Source organism: Lepisosteus oculatus, chromosome 4, assembly GCF_040954835.1.
Source record: "Lepisosteus oculatus isolate fLepOcu1 chromosome 4, fLepOcu1.hap2, whole genome shotgun sequence".
Taxonomy (NCBI): Eukaryota; Metazoa; Chordata; class Actinopteri; order Semionotiformes; family Lepisosteidae; genus Lepisosteus; species Lepisosteus oculatus.
Window position 1 is genome coordinate 65856997 of NC_090699.1, and position 18387 is coordinate 65875383.

At 54.2% G+C, this 18387-nt stretch overlaps 2 protein-coding genes across 5 annotated transcripts; one reads left to right on the forward strand and one right to left on the reverse strand.

Moving 5' to 3' along the window:
• Positions 1-331: 331 nt before the first annotated feature.
• Positions 332-7638, reverse strand: glyctk (glycerate kinase). Of its 4 annotated transcripts, XM_069189610.1 has the most exons (7): positions 7555-7638; positions 6873-7126; positions 6751-6766; positions 3260-3657; positions 2481-2632; positions 1998-2173; positions 332-1454 (listed from the first exon to the last, which is right to left on the reverse strand). In XM_069189610.1, exons 4-7 carry the CDS (start codon positions 3619-3621, stop codon positions 612-614), a joined length of 1533 nt encoding a protein of 510 aa, XP_069045711.1. In that variant the 5' UTR covers positions 3622-3657; positions 6751-6766; positions 6873-7126; positions 7555-7638; the 3' UTR covers positions 332-611. The 4 variants fall into 4 exon arrangements, with proteins under 4 accessions (XP_069045711.1, XP_069045709.1, XP_069045712.1 ...); XM_069189608.1 differs by lacking the exon at positions 7555-7638 and having other exon boundaries at positions 6873-7547; XM_069189611.1 differs by lacking the exons at positions 6751-6766; positions 6873-7126.
• Positions 7639-7973: 335 nt separating this feature from the next.
• On the forward strand, positions 7974-17288 carry wdr82 (WD repeat domain 82). The gene is made up of 9 exons (XM_069189614.1): positions 7974-8406; positions 9156-9253; positions 12331-12397; positions 12874-12973; positions 13844-13960; positions 14824-14979; positions 15331-15400; positions 16255-16397; positions 16903-17288. The coding sequence occupies exons 1-9, from the start codon at positions 8246-8248 to the stop codon at positions 16930-16932; spliced, it is 942 nt and encodes a 313-aa protein (XP_069045715.1). The 5' UTR covers positions 7974-8245; the 3' UTR covers positions 16933-17288.
• The last annotated feature ends 1099 nt before the right edge of the window (positions 17289-18387 follow it).

Here is an 18387-nt window from a genome sequence, read left to right on the forward strand (position 1 = left end):
GAATTCATTAAGAATAAATGTGTATGATTTAAATATTGCCTTTAAGTTGTTGGGAGTTCCCTGCCCTTTCATTCTGCATACCCACATTCTTTTAACGTTCAACCTTCTGTGCAAGAGGAACACTCTGTAAACGGGTCCCACTTGCTGTATCAGTTATAACCATTATAACCACACAGGAGGGCTGTGGTGATCCTTCAGGCCCTCAGAGAACGGGCAGCGGTGTAGCCGTGTGCCTTTTTACATACAGCAGCCGTAAATGTGCCCAAAATGGAGGAGAACACACATTCAGTTAATGAAATTGAAAACAGGCGTAGAATGGACTAGTCTATAATAAAGTCCAAAAAATGAATTTATTATTTGTATTGGGGTTCTTACATTTAACAGCCCAGATATTCATTACGAGGCAGGTGTTGGTAACTTCATTGTAAACGTGATTGTTCCGAGAATTAGACAACGCGTCCGCACGATGCGCGTCTCTCTGACAAAGACGTGATCCAGCGCCGTGACTCGTGCGGACACACCCAGACTGGGGGCTTCGGCCCTTTTTTTTTCTACCCATGCTGCACTGCTCTGCGCCCCCTCTCCCAGCCCTGCAGGAGGCGCCGCGCCCCCTAGCTGGCGGGGAGCAGCAGCACGTGGACGTCCATCACGTTGGTGCCGGTGAGGCCGGTGCGGAGCAGCCGCCGCCCGCCCGAGAGGCGGGAGAAGAAGGTGAAGGAGTCGTTGTCGCGCAGGAACCCCTCCGGGTCGAGCCCCTGGGCCCGGGCCTCCCGGGCCAGCTGGGCGTCCGCCACGGCGCCCGCCGCGTCCGTGGGCCCGTCCTGCCCGTCCGTGCCCCCGCTGAGGAAGGCGGCGCCCTGCCCCAGCTCCAGCCCCACGCGCAGCGCCAGCTCCTGGTTGCGCCCGCCTCTGCCGCCGCCCCGCAGCTCCACGGTGGGCTCCCCGCCCGCCAGCAGGCACAGGCCGGGGCCGCCCCCCTCCGCGGCCTGCAGGGCGCGCCGCAGGTCCCCCGCCGCCACCCCCACCTGCGGGGCCAGCTCCAGCACGGCGGCGGCCAGGCCCGGCGGGGGGCCCCCGGGGCCCCGGGCCTCGCGGGCGAAGCGGGCCAGCGTGGCGTAGAGCCGGGCCACCGCGCGCACGTCGCCGCAGACCCCCGGCGAGACCACCACGGGCCGGAACCCCAGCTCCTGCGCGCGCCGCGCTGCCGCCTCCAGCGCCAGCGTGTTGGAGCCGATCAACACGTTGTGCACCCGCCCGGGGCCTCCCTCCTCCTCCTCCTGCTGCTGCTGGCTCTCCAGGACGTCCCGCACGGAGCGGGGCAGCGAGGCCCACAGCCCGTAGCGCTCCAGGATGGCCCGGCTCGCCTCGGGCCGGGCCGGGCCGGGCACGGTGGGGCCGCTGGCGATGAGGTCGAGCGGGTCGCCGATGACATCGGAGAGGATCAGGCTGACCACCTGCGCGGGGGACCAGGCAGGGTGAGCGGCGCCGACACCCTGACCCGCGGCCCGTTCCCCCAGCCCAAGCCGAACCCGGCATTACAGAACCCTGTCCCTTCTTGCCGGCCGGTTAACCCAGGAGCTGACGGATCACCTCAGTGTTGACCACCCCTGCCCTCGCTTAAACTGTCCCCTGACGCCCCCCCGGGTGAAGAAGGGAGAGGATCACCCATAAAACCCTGGGGCCAGTAACGCGAGCCGGGCGACACAAGTGGGAGCTACGGGGAAGTGCTTTCATAACCAGGAACAGCAGGCCTTTCTTTACGCGAAGGGGGGTGGGAGCGTGGAACAGGCTGCCCCAGCCATGGTGCGAAAGCCGATCCCCTGGCTTCTTTCAAGAAATGATCCTGGGGTCAACCAGCTGCTAGGGACCGAACAGGCCAGATGGCACTGCTGTACATAGACTCGCACGGGACAAAGAAACGCCAATCCCTAAAAAACACACACACACACACACACACACACACACACACACACACACACACACTCTCATGACGGTACCTGCGCCGGGTGTGCACAGCGGGCCAGGCCTCCTCCCTTCAGCAGGGACAGCGCCTTGCGCACCGTGTTCAGCTCCTGGATCGTCGCCCCACGCGCCGCCAGCATCCGCGTCAGGCCCTGCTTCTCCTCCAGCGTGACCGGGGGGACGGGGGAGGGCAGGAGCGCTGAGCCGCCCCCTGCGGGCAGACAGCGGGCAGAGAGTCAGCAAACGTGGCCCGGACGCCAGCGCGGCGGAGCGCCCTCTCGTGAGCACCATGACGTTAACCGTGGTCATGTGACCCTTCTGGTTCTTATTCTGCCTGAGCTCTTCCCGACTGCACCCGTGACCTGTGACCTGTGACCTGTGACCTGTGACCTGTGACCTCTGGCCCATGGCCCGTGGCTTTACACAAACCCAAACAAAACGGACATCAATCGGCCGGTCCGGTCAAAGCCTTAGCGCCCTCCCCCCGACCCGTCTGCGCCCGCCGCGGGGGCCGGTACCGGAGATCAGCACCAGCAGCAGGTCGCGGTCCGTCAGCCCGCCGGCCAGCGCCCTGATCGCCCGCGCCGCCTCCTGCGCCGCCGCGTCCGGGAGGTTGTGGCGCGCTCCCTCCAGCGCCCGGATACGGCTCCCTGCTCCCAGCAGCATCTCCCTGTGCGGAGAGAAGCGCCGGGAATGACCCTGGAACCCAAGTGTTTCATCAGAGACCCCCGTGACAAGGGGGTCCCCAGGGTTTACAACACCAGCACCCCCCACCCAGAGCCTTCTGCCATCAGGGGCTCCCCCAGCGCCCGCTTTCTCTTTTTAAAGGACACCCCCATTTCCCAACCCAACCCCCTTCCCCCCCAGCTTCAGTTCAGGCGGGTGACCCCCCCGTGACCAGCCCCTTGACGGATGGCGGGATCCCCCTTCCGCAACGCCGCCCCGCAGCTCGTCCCCGGGCCCACCGACTGGGGGCGCAGCGCCGTCTCCAGCACCACCCAGCACGGCTGCACCCCAGCAGCTCCGGGACGGGGGGGTCACTGTGCACCGAGAGGCCCGACTCCACGCCAGGAGAACGGAACCGGATCCCACCGGGACTCACGGAGGTGATCGGGACACCCCCACGAGTAGAACCTCCCATTTCCCCGCCGGGACCCAGAATGCCCGACGCAAAACTGCGCCAAGAGCACAGCTTCCCGGCGAGGTGTAAGAGAGAGGATCAGGATCGGCATCAACTCAGCAGGGAGAACAACGCAAACAAGCAGGGGCCGTCCGGAGAGCTCACGTCGACCCTTACCCTTTCCCATCCTGCCTCAGTGCTTCCTGTATCCCGAGCGGTACGCTGATCACGCCCTGCACCAGGTGGTCGCCCACGATCCTCTCCGCGGCCGCCGCCATGCCCAGCACGGCCTTGCCGAAGCCCACCAGGTGCAGGTTCTCCCGCAGGGTGTAACTCCGGCCCCCCACCAGGAGGCGCTCTCCCTGCCGCTCCAGGCTGCGGCGCACCACGGCGTCGGGCTGCACGGCTCCCACCGCCGCGCCGAAGATCTCCCGCGCCTGCGCCGCCCGCGACATGGCCCGCGACATGGCCCGCGGGGCGCCCGGGCCGAGGGACAGCGACAGCGACAGGGCGGGGGCGAGGGCGAGGGCGGGGCCCATGGGGCGCTGCTCAGACCGCAGCCGGCTCGTCACGCCCTGCGAGGGGAACAGGAAGTGAGGGGCGAGGCTGCCCTGCGTGCCGTGTGCAGGAGTGGACAGTTAACCTGTCACTCTCACCAGTTATAGCCAGCAGCTATATCACCCTGCAGCTCCCAGCTGGCCGCCCACTGGAGCCCAGCAGGGGTGGGCCTGGTCAGTACCTGGATGGGAGACTCCTGGGAAAGCTGAGGCTGCTGCTGGGAGAGGTGTCAGTGGGGCCAGTAGGGGGCGCTCACCCTGCAGTCTGTGTGGGTCCTAATGCCCCAGTATAGTGACGGGGACACTGCACTGTAAACGGGCGCCGTCCTTTGGATGAGACCTAAAACCGAGGTCCTGACTCTCTGTGGTCATTAAAAACCCCAGGGCGTTTCTCGAAAAGAGTAGGGGTGTTACCCCGACAAATCTCCCCCTGGTCTTTACCAGTCATGACCTCCTAATAATCCCCCTCTATGAATTGACTTCATTACTCTGCTCTCCTCCCCACTGGTAGCTGGTGTGTGGGGAGCGTTCTGGCGCACTATGGCTGCCGTCGCATCATCCAGGTGGATGCTGCACATTGGTGGTGGTGGAGGGGATCCCCATTACCTGTAAAGCGCTTTGAGTGGAGTGTCCAGAAAAGCGCTATATACGTGTAAGCAATTATTATTATTATTAACTGTGTTTACGCCCCCCTTCTGTCCCAGAGGATCCCAAAGCACGTCTACACACCGGAGCAGGAGGTACTCGTGGTTTGCTCAAGCACGGTGCTTAATGAGTCACCTGCCCCCAGCCCCCGGCCCCTCCACACACTCGGCCTGTCCACTGACACAGCCCAGAGCACACGCGTGTCCTCGGACAGTCCTTCCTGTCCTACACTCCACCCCCCACGCTGGGATCTCCGGTCCCGACGGTGTCTTTCCCAGCTAGATCCTTCCCATCATCCCCGCTCACAGCGGCCCTACGGACGCCAGCCACACGAGTGAGAAAGTGAAGGAACTGGAGACAGACCTGAGATCCCCAGCGCACAGCACAGCGTCAGCCCACAGTGCCCAGCTCTGTCCTGTCCAGCAGCCAGTCTCCTGTGATCTGCTCTGTCCAGCAGCCTGTCTCCTGTGAACTTCTCTGTCCTATATAGTCCAGCAGCCTGTCTCCTGTGATCTTCTCTGTCCTATATAGTCCAGCAGCCTGTCTCCTGTGATCTGCTCTGTCCAGTCCAACAGCCTGTCTCCTGTGATCTGCTCTGTCCTGTCCAGTCCAGCAGCCCGTCTCCTGTGATCTGCTCTGTCCAGCAGCCTGTCTCCTGTGATCTGCTCTGTCCAGTCTAGCAGCCCGTCTCCTGTGATCTGTCCTATATAGTCCAGCAGCCTGTCTCCTGTGATCTGCCCTCTGCTCTGTGCGGCTCAGCTCTTATTGACTGAGGGATTAATGATCGACAGGCCAGCTCTGATGTAATGCTTTGCTGGACCGGGCCAGTCCAGTGAGAACAAACCGTCTTCTGCAGGTGGCTGCTGCTGCAGGCCCGGTGACACAGCTGGGCGTTCGGCACCTCCCTCGGGGGACGGAAGTGAGCCCGTCCACCCTGCTGTCCGGGCTCCGGAGCACGAACCCGCCCCAGGCCGCCCCATAGCTGGGAGCCGAAGCTCCATTACTCTTTAATCGGAATGGACAGCGCGCTATCTGCCCCCAGCTCAGAGTCCACTGAGCAACAGCCCAGCCCCTCCCCCCGTCTGTCTGCGCCGTGGGGGGGGCGGTTCTCTCCCAACTCTCTCCCCATCCCCCCCCCCCCCCAGAATGATCCGAAATCTAAACATTTTACTTGGGGTGCGATGAAAGGGACTGATCTTTTCTCCTGTCGGTGAAGGCAGTCTGTGAGCCACAGCCAAGGCCTGGTTTTCCCGGGCTCATAAAAGATCTACAGGTGAGGAGCAGACTAGATAATAATAATAATAATAAACTTTATTTTATATAGCGCCTTTAAAGGTGGCTTCTCAAAGCGCTTTACAGGATGACAATAACAATAAATAAGAAGACTACAACAATAAATAAGAAAATTTCACAAGACAGGACACAATTATAATTACAACAATACAACAATAACAATAGAGGAGACCGTGGAAGATGGTATTAAGAAGAGCAGAGGGGTGAAGAATGGAAGCAGTTAAGTAAAGGCTTTTCTGAAAAGGAGGGTTTTGAGTCTGGATTTGAAGGAGTTTAGAGAAGGTGACTCTCTAATATCCTTGGGCAAGGAGTTCCAGAGCTTGGGGGCATAGCAGGAGAAGGCCCTGTCGCCCATACAATGTAGACGGGCTTGGGGGACAGTAAGGAGGGCAGAATTTGAAGAGCGGAGGTTGCGAGGTGGGGAGTAGGGCGATAAAAGTTCAGACAGGTATTGAGGTGCCAAGCCATGTAAAGCCTTGTAGGTGAGCATGAGGATTTTAAAGTCTACGCGGAATTTGACCGGAAGCCAGTGCAAGGACTCCAGGATAGGAGTAATGTGAACACTTGCACTAGATCTGGTCAGGATTCTGGCTGCTGAATTTTGGACATACTGCAGCTTGTTCAGAGTAGATTTGGATACCCCAGGGAGCAGAGCATTGCAGTAGTCAATTCGAGAGAATACAAATATGTTGATCAGCTTTTCAGCCACAGTTAATGATAGCATAGGGCGTAGTCTTGCGATATTTCTAAGGTGAAAAAAAGATGTTTTGACAGTATGCTGTACATGTGGGTCGAATGTTAAGCCAGAATCGAATATAACCCCAAGGTTTTTCAATTTTGATTGGAGCTCAAGTACAGAGCCATCTACAGACAGGGTTACAGGACTGGCTTTACGAAGTTGATGGGGGGTACCAATAAGCATGACTTCAGTCTTGTCACAGTTAAGATGAAGGAAGTTTTGAGTCATCCAAATTTTAGATGTCTGCCGGACCCCTGCTGAGCCACACTGCAGCTGCCTGCTGGTGTCCTCACACAGGTGAGCTGTGACGACTGCCCCACAGGGTCAGCCCCCATTCAGGAGTCTGTCTAAGTCTTCCTGCAGACGTGCATGTTAGGAATATCATAACACGAATATTAAATATAAACGCTCTAGTCACTAAAGTTTAGTTTTACCTAATCTCCTTGAAGCTTGTTCCTTGAAGGTGGTGGAGGGGAGTCCCCATTACCTGTAAAGCGCTTTGAGGGGAGTGTCCAGAAAAGCGCTATATAAGTGTAAGCAATTATTATTATTATTATTGTTTGAAGAATTCCAGCAAGTTAGACGAGACCTTATTTTTCTTATCCCACGCTCGACTCCTGAAGTGTCCTCGTTCTCTCAGTCATACTCCAATCTGTCTCCATCTATAAACTCCGTATCTCTCCCAGCGTCAGGCGCCAGACTGCCTGGGCTGTCCCTCGGTCCGTTTCGTGGATCGGACCCCGGGGAACTGTTCTTTACTGCCCCGGCTCCTCTACGCCTCGGGATCAATCATGCTAAAGCGAGCCAGTCCTGCGGGAGATCGATAATGTGACATCTTCAGCTACAGTCTGTGTGAACCATGTGACAAACCCCCTATTATCTCATAAGCCACTCGCTCAAGCCTTTACTGTCCTAGAAGTGGAAAAAGTGGTTCACAATACTGTTTCGCCCCCATTGCAATATTTCTTTCTGTCCCCGGCTTGGCGATTCTAATAGTTTTTCAGTTGCTCCGGTACACTCTTTTTCCTCCTCTCAACCTCCTGCCCTATCACGCACGCCTGCTGCGTGGGGCTCTCTTCCTCCCGAGTTTTTTTTGTTTTTCTTAATATCGCCATTAAACTATTGAGGCACTTGTCCTGCCAAGCAACTCAGCCAGGCCCCGATATCCCTGCCCCTCGCACTAAACGGCACTGTCGCGGTCCCCCGAACAAAGGCGTCCGGCACGCAGGTGCACGTACCAGCGCAGCAATGCCATTTCATTCACGCTCGATCCCCTCGACTCCTCATATCCAGCCCCCCGTGAAATGTCCGCCCGGTTGCATTGTGGTACCTGTAGTCCGGCAGGGAAAGGGGGCGCTACGGCGGCCGGACAGGGCCACACACACACACACACGCGAATCTCGCAATTCACTGCGCTTGGAAAGGCAGCGAACGCCTCCCTTTCCCAGCGCTCACCCGGCCGGAGGCTGCAGCACACAACCTCGGTTTAGACGCGGGCTCTGCCTTTTAAAGCGCCTCTGCGCTCACAGGCCGGCGAGCAGCGCTCGGCCTCGGGCTTCCGATTGAGCCTCACGTCGCGAGGGGGGGGCAGCCGAACGCCGAGCACACAATGGGGCTCGTGCCCGCTTGCGCTCCCCCCGGGTGGGGGGGCGCGCGCGTGCATGCGTGCGCGCTCCTGGCGGCGGCGGCAGAAGGCGGGGCTTCCTCGCGCTCCTGGTGCTCGAGCGTGTCCCCGGCGGTTTTTTCCTTCTGCGTTTGAAAAGGAGGGAAAAAAAAAAATCAGGGTTGTTTTCCCGGGGGGCGAGGGCGGGCGAAAACCCGACGAAAAAGCCGCAGTTTCTGTTTCGGAGAGGAAGGGGGGGGGGATTTGACGCCGCGCCGGTTCCCGAGAAGCAGAGGCCGGAGAGGCCGCCGCCAGCGCGGGAGGTCATGAAGCTGACGGATAACGTGCTGCGGAGCTTTCGCGTCGCCAAGGTGTTCCGGGAGAACTCGGACAAGATCAACTGCTTCGACTTCAGCTCCAACGGCGAGACGGTCATCTCCAGCAGCGACGACGACTCCATCGTGCTGTACGACTGCCAGGAGGGAAAGTGAGTTCCCTTCTGTTGTCTCCGGCGGGGCGTGGGGGGGGCTCCTCGAGGTGAGGCCTACTGCGGGCGCCTCATCCCCGGGCTCGAGTGAAGCGCCCTGCCCGGCGGGACGGGGGGGACTGTACCGCGGGTGGCGGAGTGTGTACAGTTGAGGGGGGGGTCTCTTTTATTGAGCGTGTGAGCCTTTGAATGTCAGTCTGCATGAGCGTACGTTCCCCCCAGCGCAGTGATACGCACGCTTTACGCGCAGGTTGATGTAGCGTGCTCTGTGAGCTCCGTAGGGGCAAATGCGAAGGGGGGTGTTTCACGGAATGGGTCCCCTCCTGGCAGCTCTACGTGCGCGAAGGCTGCAGAGCCCTGACGCCGGTTTTTGTGTGTGTGTGTGTCGCGCAGCGCGGCCTCCCCGTGTCCCGGCTGCTGCGGCAGCAGTCACGCGTGTGGTGGTGTCAGGCTGCAGTGTCGGATGAGAAGCACCCCCTTTTCTTTTCTGTCCTGCTTCTCGCGTGTGCGTGGGCTGGTAACGCCAGTTGAAGTCCACCCACTGGTCATCGTTAAAAGCCTCGTAGCTAACGCCGACTTGGGTGTAGGGCGGTATCGAGTGCGCAGACTTCCCTCCTTCGCTGTCGCGGTGGCTCAGACACAGTGGGGTGGGTCAGGCTGCCCTGCGGTGGCAGCGTGTCCGTGTCCGTGCGTGGGTAACAGGGATGGTCGATCTCATTGCGCTCGCTGTCGCTCCGGCTGTGTTCCAGGCCCAAGAGGACCCTGTACAGTAAGAAGTATGGTGTGGACCTCATCAGATACACGCACGCAGCGAACACCGTGGTCTACAGCTCCAACAAAATCGACGGTACGTTTCTCCTTGAACAGCTTGCATGCTTAAGTATTGACACCCTCTGTCTTAAGTTATCTAATTCAGTAAAACGGGCTGACACCCCTATCCCTGAGCCTGGGGACCCCCCCCCCCAATCTTGAAGATTGGGGATGCTGTGTTTTTCTTGCAAAACCCAAGAGTTAAAAGGCAACTTTGTGTTTTGGAACTTGAAGCGAAGCTCAAAATTAAGTCTGTTATGGGGTGTGTTTACTAACTGCTTATACTTATATCGTGCTTTTCTGGACACTGCACTCAAAGTGGTTTACAGGCAGTGGGGATCCCCTCCACCCCCACCAGTGTGCAGCCTTTGCAAGTTTTTATTTTGGGATGAAAAGTTGCAGATTCTTATAAAGGGCAGTAGGAACTGGAAAAAAAGAGATCGAATTAATCATATTTAAGGGTTTAGTTATGTAACTGATGGCTCATCTGGAATGAAAGTCTGCAGGGTTGGGGGTCCCCTAATTTACGGTGACCATTGAGACTTGAATTGGGGATATTCTGGACTAGGGTAGAAACTCCCGCATCCAAACTCCTTAGCTGTCAAACATGGGGGAGTCCAGCAGTTAGTTCAGTCATCGCTCGTCCAGTGAGAAGATTCCAGTGGAAAGATGGAAGTCGGTTTAGATTACATCCCGGGAAACGTTGTTTATGTTTTGCAGAGTACATGTTATTCAAAACTGACCACAAACAGAAAAAGGAGCTTGTACAACACTGAGGAGAGGGGGATATTTAATGATTTTGAAAGGAGAAAAAAAATGATCCGACTGTGCTGTCAGTTTACGCGTGAGGAGAATGCAGCCTAGCTTGTTCCTGCAGACGGGGATCTCAGCCTACACCCGGCAGTTTCAGGGTAGTTCTGTTTTCTTATTTTGGAGGTTTGTGTGTACAGCTTCCAAACCAAGTTAAGAAAGGAGCATTGTGTTTATCAGTGAAATTGCTCAAGGGTATCACTTCAGGGTTACGTTTTTAATGCAACACTGTTGCAAGACAAGGGAGTATAACTTTGTGTGGTTCGGTGGAGCGACAACAAAGTACATTTTATGTAAAATAACTGTTGTCAGCTTGTGTGTATCTTCTTAGGCTGCACCCTTTCCCCCAGATCCTAACTGTCATAGAGTTAAAGTGCTAGAGAAGGTAAACGATGCAAGTGAAGCCTCTGGGCTGGGATATTTTAACTGAGGTTAATTATGTACTGTAGTGATGAACGTGCAGTTCTGTGAGTATTCTCCACTGCATTTCTGTGGAACTTATACTGTAGGCCTTCTAGTAATTGCTGGGTCTCAAGTTATCCTTGGGTGTTCGAAAAGCACTATTGTTCTGGGGGTCTGTTTTTTAAATCTGGGGTTCCAACCAGTGCCTGCCCCCCCCCCCCCCCCCCCAGATACCTGTACAGTGAGGCTACAGCATCTGTCAGAAAAATAATGGGCTTCGCTCATCCACCTTCCTGCCGTTTCCTCTGGCTTACAGAAGTCTGCTGCTGCCTCTGTTTAATACCTTTTCTTGTCAGCAATAAAAGTTCAATCTGTTATGTTTTATAAGTGGAACAAAGCGAGCTCTGTACTACAAGGTGAAGCCTTAAAGCCTTGGAAGGAGAAAAGCCTTCAAGAGCTCTGACATCCTTGACATAGCATAGCAAGCTTTTCTGAAAGCTTTTCTACTGGAGGCCAGTGCTATTTTGTGTCCAAACTATTGCAGCATTATGGGGTTTTAATGCTTGTCCAGTATATCCACACGCTGGAGTACTCGCCGCAGGAGTTGAAGGTTACTTCAGTTCCATCAACCCCCCCAGAAGAAGAGACTACAGGGAGGACGGCTTGTGTCCAGGTCTGGAGGAAGCCCGGGGGTTCCTTCGAAGGAGTGCTGCTGACCCCAGCCTGCCCCGGGCTGAGGTAGTTGTTTGTACAGTTTGAGGGTCTGTGATACCACCCGGTAATGGAGCTAACTGTACAGGCCACTGCCTTGCCCGGGGCAGCGCCTTCGTCTCCGGCAGCCTGCAGCGCCTGAACATCGTATGGACTCCTGACCGCCGGCCGGCGCCGCTGTCTCCGGCCGCGGGAGCAGCGCCACAACAGGCCGCTGCGTCTCGTATCCGCGGAGCCCGCGACTCCCTGCCGGAGTGGCCGTGGTTTTTCTGGAAGGGAGCAAAGCCAGACTCCGTGTGTTACAGACTCCGAAAGGAAGGTCCTACTCTGCCGTGAAACTGCAGCGTCTTTAGTGTTTAATAACGTTTTGTTATGGGGGCCTTTAATGTGCTGAGGCTTGCTGGGAGAGTGGGGGGGGGAAATGGCTTTTATTGCATCGTGCAAAAGTCTGAGACATGTTGTAGTGTAGTAGCCTTTTCTCTCGATGCTCATTCTCTGTGCAGGAAAATTAAGTGGTAAGACTTTCCCTGACATTTTATCCAAGTTATTTTAAGATGACAGGGATGTTGATAGATCAGTATTGTATTGTAATACTGATTCAATCTTTTTCTTTGATAGACGTCAACATGTGTTCCTCCCCAGACCTTAAAATGAGGCAGTCAGATCCGAGTGGTAGATGTGATAGATTAGCTACCTCAGCACTGTGTGTAGTTGGCTTTGAGGTGTTGAGTTTTTTTTGAAGATTTTGATGAGTGTGAATTAAAGATTCATAAATGACAGTCTGGGTTTCTTCTCGACCCAACAGGACTGCATGGGTAAGGGCTGTATTATAGTAGAAAATGCTGATGTTGATCTTTAATAAAATAATACGCGTAGATTGTAACTCTGGATTGTGTCTAGTATGTTAAAGAGTTTTGCACGGGACACAGTATCTTTATAAAACACCACAGGTACAAGACAGGCTGCACTGCTCTGACACTGAATTAGCCACCTTCTTCTGGCCTGATCAGAGGCAGAGCAAGGGGATACAGATTTTCCCTGATTGACATTAATAAAGAGTACCCTTCCCATACGAAGATCCCATGAAAGTATGTATTTGTTGTGCTCGTGTCATAATTGCATTAAGGCTTTGTTTTTTTGCCATTTTCAAGTGAGTTTTTATGTTTTAATAACTCTCTCCGTTTCCCTTAGACACCATTCGGTATCTGTCGCTCCATGACAACAAATACATTCGCTATTTCCCTGGACACAATAAGAGGTGAGACTTGGACTTCTTCGCTAATTCTAGCTGGGAGTGGTTTGATGTAACAAAACTGGTTGTTCCAAATTAACACAGGTTTTCCTCCAGCAAAAATCTGGCCTAGTTCTGCTGTCTTTGCTCTGTTTTATTGTTAGGTGTGTTGATTGCGGGCATGTTTACTTTGATGTGGAGAAATTACTTACTGATTATTCGGTCGGTACCAATATGTATAATAGGGGCACCTTCTAATTGAACAGTACGCATTAGCAGATGGCCCGATAGAAAGTAAGGTTATTGAGGGCACAAAGCTTTCACATTCCCCTGCTCGGTCTGTTTAGAGCCGCAGGTTTCAATAATGCCCCCCCAGTCTTCTGGTAAACTGTAGAGAAGAATCTGGACTGTGAGTGGGAGTAAAGGTCTCTGGGTGTTTGCCCGTGTGTCGCAGTAATGGCACGGGCTGCAGTTTTGACTTTACCTGCTGTTGGTGGTTTCAGGGTGGTGGCCTTGTCCATGTCCCCTGTGGATGACACCTTCATCTCTGGATCCCTGGACAAGACCATCCGGCTCTGGGACCTGCGCTCGCCCAACTGTCAGGTGGGTGCTGGCCCGGGGTTACGAGTAGGGGTCTTGTGAGTGGCGGTTGTCTTTTCGCTGCGTCGTGCCGCGGTAAGGCGGAAAACCAAACACAACAAAAACCATTTTCACAATTTGGTGAAATCTACACTTGAGTTACAGAAATCCCGCTCGGGGGTAGGAAAAAAAAACAGTAGCTTCCAGCTCTTGGAGTACACAATATGAAGGATCAGAATTCACAAATCTCATCTTTCTAAGGGCAGACATGCAGGTTGTAGACTGCACTCTGGCACCATCTGCACCCTTTGACAGAAAAATACACAGAAACTGGATATTGATTAAAAGTTTTTAGTATCCTTTTGATTAATCATTCATGACTGACTGCGGTGCACTCAATTGACTCTTGACTATCGCATAAGAAATAATCAACTCATTAGCGCGAGAGCCGCCCGGCACAGGCGAAGAGGTAATTAAACCCCCTCGGCCGTCGAGCCAAGTGAAAATCGAGAAGGACAGGTGCCGAGCTGCAGCCCGGAAGAGATGTGTCCGCGCAGCACAGGGAAAAGCCTCTGGGGCAGGCAGGCGTCTGATCTGTGCTGCTCCATCCCTGTTGTGTTTAAAGGTTACAAGGGATGGTGGTCGGTATCGCTTTATCTTGGCTCGGGGAGGTGGGGGGCAGAGGGGTTTGTGAAATAAAGGCCGAGGGGGCTATTTTCCTTGTGCGGTTGTGTGTCTGACCTCCCTGGCAGTGCCCGGGTTCGAGCTCGGAGGGCCTGCCCTCGCCTCGCCTCTCCTCGCGTGTGCTCGTGGCTGTCTCTCGCGGGGCCCCGGCTGGCCAGTCTCCGCGCGCGGCCGCCCCGGTGCTGACATCTCTCTCCTGCGCTCGCACAGGGGCTGATGCACCTGCAGGGGAAGCCGGTCTGCTCCTTCGACCCCGAGGGGCTGATCTTCGCGGCCGGCGTGAACTCGGAGATGGTGAAGCTGTACGACCTGCGGTCCTTCGACAAGGTAAGGAGAGGAGCAGGAGAAAAGGCCCGGGAGCAGGGCGTTCTCAGATTTCAAGCGACGGTTAAAAAGTGTTGGTTGTGTTATTGTTGTCACGTGAGAGGTTCAGTCAATAGACAGCGTTGTAATGTTCTTTTGTTTTTTTATGTATAACATTCCAGCTACGTACTTACGAGGGCTGTGTTGCACGTGTGTATTTAGTTCAGTGGGTTTGTCTTTGGTATGGTTTCATATGCTTTAAAACGTTTTTGACGTGCGATTGTGACAGACAGACCCCACCTTCGGTGTTGTAAAAAAAGAGCGAGAACTGTAGGAGGCGTTATTTTGGGGTTTTAACTGGTCTCATAGACAAAGACTCTGCGAAGTCCCCTTCTCTTCGCCTGAAACTCCATGGTTTCCCGTCCCTTCCCCCACGAACACTGTAAAACCCCCCTTTTTACAGCCATCACCTCACCCCTCTGATTGCACCTCGGTGGAAATGTGCATCCAGACTCTTTGACCAATAATCCAGTCAGTCACTAATAGACACCCAGTGAAGCTGCTCACAGACAGGAGAGGCCTCTGGTGGTTTTTCTTGAGAGACGTTGGGTCGTTGCAGTCTCTGCAGTGATCATGGAGACCGTTAATTAGCCTCATCTGCCCATTTGGTGAAAAGACGAGGATTCATTCTGACTTGATGTTAACTAAAAATATGATTGCGTGAATATTTAATGTGGCTTAGAATGGGCCTTGTGTAGCCCCCAAAAAACTTTTCAGCTACCCAAGCTCCCAGCCATTATGACATGTTTTGGTCAGCTTGATCTTTGGAATCGTCTCCATGTGTACGTGAACGTCTGATTGACACCTCTGCCTTCCCCCTCCTGCAGGGCCCCTTCGCCACCTTCAAGCTGCAGTACGACCGCAACTTTGAGTGGACGGGCCTCAAGTTCAGCAACGACGGGAAGCTCATCCTGGTCTCCACCAACGGGGGCGCCCTGCGGCTTCTCGACGCCTTCAAGGGGGCGGTGCTGCACTCTTTTGGGGTGAGCGTCTCCCACTGTGCACAGTCCGACGTGTACACCCACACACACCCCCCATCGCAGTCGGAGGGCGTCCGTGCAAAGATTTTACTCCTCTGCAACACGCGTCCTGCTTCACCTGTGCCCAGACAAGACGCTCTTAATATCCATGTCTGCGTACCTGAAACAGAACTGCACATCCAGCTCTCTGTGGACTGGCTGTCCCTTCCTTAGAAGGAAACGTACTTTGTGTTTTCAGGCAAGGGAAGAGAACTCCTGAAAGTTGCCTGTGCAGTGTTACTAGACATCAGCTCGTGGGGGTGTTGCGTTCACTTTCACCTGAAGTTTGAAACCCTTCCTTTGCTTTACATCCAGGGCTACAACAACAGCAAAGGGGTGACACTGGAGGCCTCCTTCACTCCGGACTCCCAGTTCGTGTTGATCGGTGAGTGCTGCCCCTCTTGGTTTGGGAGGGCTGTGCTTCGCCAGCCTCGCTGACAGGAGACGCACCTCTCTTTTTGCCCGTCTTACTGGGTCTCGACTCTGTCGTTTTGAGTTTTTCGAGAGGGGCATCAAACTGAGCAGCCGAGTGTCTTCATCATCCAGTCTCCTTTTTACAAAACAGCCTCGCAGATCAATAACAAACAGCCCGTCTTTGGCCTCAGCTCAAGACAGACCTCTGAGCAGGCACACTCAGCCTGAAAAGGGTCAGTTCTTCGAAGGTGCCTATACTGTTTCTACAACAAAGGGCTCAGCTTTTGCATAAAACAAGAAACATCATTTACTTTTCTTAGGCTTAGGCTGTTGGGAGTTTTGAAGACTGGAATGTTTTTTCGTGTAAACTTGTGATAGATACTTTATTGATCCCGTGAGGGAAATTCCGTTTCCGCTTTGAGAACTTAGGCCAATTTAGTTTTGGAAGTTCTGCGTAGTGGGTTGCCAACAGTTCTTTGCTTGTGCCCTCTGCGACAGAATATTTTTACTTTCTCAGCTCTCCAGTTGTCCATTCGTAAGCTTGATTTTCGGGGTGCTCCCCGCAAGAAGTAAGACACAGGGGTTGAGATCTGTAGAATATGGGGGACACGTAGCAACCTCGCATGCTTCATGACTATGGCGAATTAACAGTCTGTCCTGTCTTTAAAACTTTGTCAAGCTTTTGTACTGTAACTCGGCGGAATCACACGGTTATTTGTGAAATTAAGGAACAGAGGCGTGCGCTGCTTCAGGGCTGGGGTAGGCTGGGGGCTGGAGTTCTGTACTCCCCACGCTGAAGCCGGTCTCTTGCCTTCTGGCCCCCAGGCTCAGAAGACGGGAAGATCCATGTGTGGAACGCGGAGAGTGGGATGAAGGTGGCCGTGCTGGACGGGAAGCACACGGGCCCGGTCACCTGCCTGCAGTTCAACCCCAAGTTCATGACCTTTGCGAGTGCCTGTTCCAATATGGTGAGTGCGAGAGATGCACGCCGTCCCCAGCAGTTTGCGCCCGGCTCCTTAAAAACATGAGCTGCCCCTCATCTGGACAGCTGTTCTTGTGCAGGTGTTTGTTCAGTTTAGCAAGAGTAGGAGGAGTCTGATCTTGGTGGTGGTGGTGGTGGTGGGGGGGGGGTTAGGGTTTTAACATTTTCGAACCTTGATGCTGTCTGAAAAACGTAATGGGTCAAATGACCTGATCTTAATGAAACTTTTGCCGGTTTTCAGATATTGATCCAAGACTGAACCCTGCTTCTCTGTGGTTCTTCCAGACTAGGACTGAGAACGCTGGTGTAGATCACGTTCCTGCTGAGCGGGCAGTGTTCATGTTTGGGGAGCCTAACCCCCTAGGCTCCTAGGCTGGGTGTTGTTTATGACAGAGCAGTAGCCTCAGGTCTTTTTTGCAAGACCTCGCGTAAAAAAAAAAAAAAATCTGATGTCTCACTTACGTCTCTTCTCTTTCTCAATCTCTTCCCAGGCTTTCTGGTTGCCCACTATAGACGACTGAGCCCGAGGCTGAGCACCCGGGGGGACAGTTTGACAGCTCGACTGACTCGATTTCTCTCTGTAAATACTTTTCTCATTTTGGAAAGGAGTGACCTGCCAGGGGTCCCCCGAGAGCCATCGTGGTCGTAGAGGTGTCCGGCATGACACCTGAGTGGGATGAACTGCTGTCTGGCAGCGTGGCGCTCGGGCCTTGCTGTCTTACAGAGGCGTGTACGGCCTTTGGAAAGCTCCCTCTCCCCTGGTTTAACTGTGTCAGGGAATAGGCTGCAGCTCCGGCGATGCGTTGTAAATAAGTGGGTAACACGGAGGGAGGGAGGGTTTTTATTACTGTGTATCTATTAAAATGTTTTTTTTTAATATCACTGTTTGGACCGTTGCTGTTGCCTGTGGGTCGTGCTGGAGGTACTGCTTGTAACGCCTCGACTCCCTCGCTTGCTCCCCCTGTCCTGTGAGTCTCTCACTGCGTTGGAGCCCCTGCGGACTTCGCTCGTGCCCTGAAGGCGGGTGACCTGTGGTCTTCCTGCGGTCTTGTAGACACTAGGGTCTGGGGGGGGGGGGGGGGGAGACATCCTGCCGATCTCGTTCACACCAGCGGCCCTTGGTCTTTCCCCGTGTTTTCATGGCTGTTGTCCTGCCCCGGTCCTTAAGTTGCTCGAAGATATCAGCGGTGGCGTCGAGTTTTGTTTGAAAAGGCCAGCCAGTGTATGAGATGCGCACCCACGCAGGCTTTTCTGCAAGTGCACCATCTGTGCTTTCGCCTTTATAGACTTTGGGAAAGGGAACTTGAAAGGAGAGGCTGAGTCCCCCCACCACCCCACACCATCATTGTGCCAACTATAAGGATCTTCCCAAGTCTCAAGCATGCGTTTGTAAATTTAACTCTAAGGGACCAAAAAATCTCATCAAAGAGTCAAAAGTGAGGGTTGGTCGCAGAGCACCGATTTATACAAACAGCTGTTTCGATCTGTAAATGCATTATAGTTGAGATGGGTAGGTTTATTACAAATTGTGCAGCTGAGTGAGGCCTGTTCGGCATAGCTCTCTGGGACTTGTTGCACTTAATCATGCTGGCGGCGCTGAGTGCTTCACACCATTCAGGGTTACGGTCTTCTTTGAAAATATTTTAGGCTACCATCTAAATTCATCTGAATCGGTACTGATGTATTAAACTGCAAGCCCTGAGTCTCCCCAAATGGGTTTGAATGAAGTTTAAAAAAGAATTGGAATGAATCTGCTGATCCGCAGGTCACCTGAGAGTGATTTTATTATAATCGATCATACAGAATGATTTCCTGCTTTCATTTCCTGCCCAAGAAGTATATGTTTAATGAAAATACACAAGTCCACAAATTTCTTTAAAAACAACACACTGTTCTCTCATGCGTCTTAATCAACGCATCATTTGGGATTAAAATAGAAACTTTTTTCGTATTGATGAATATCTTAGATACTGAAA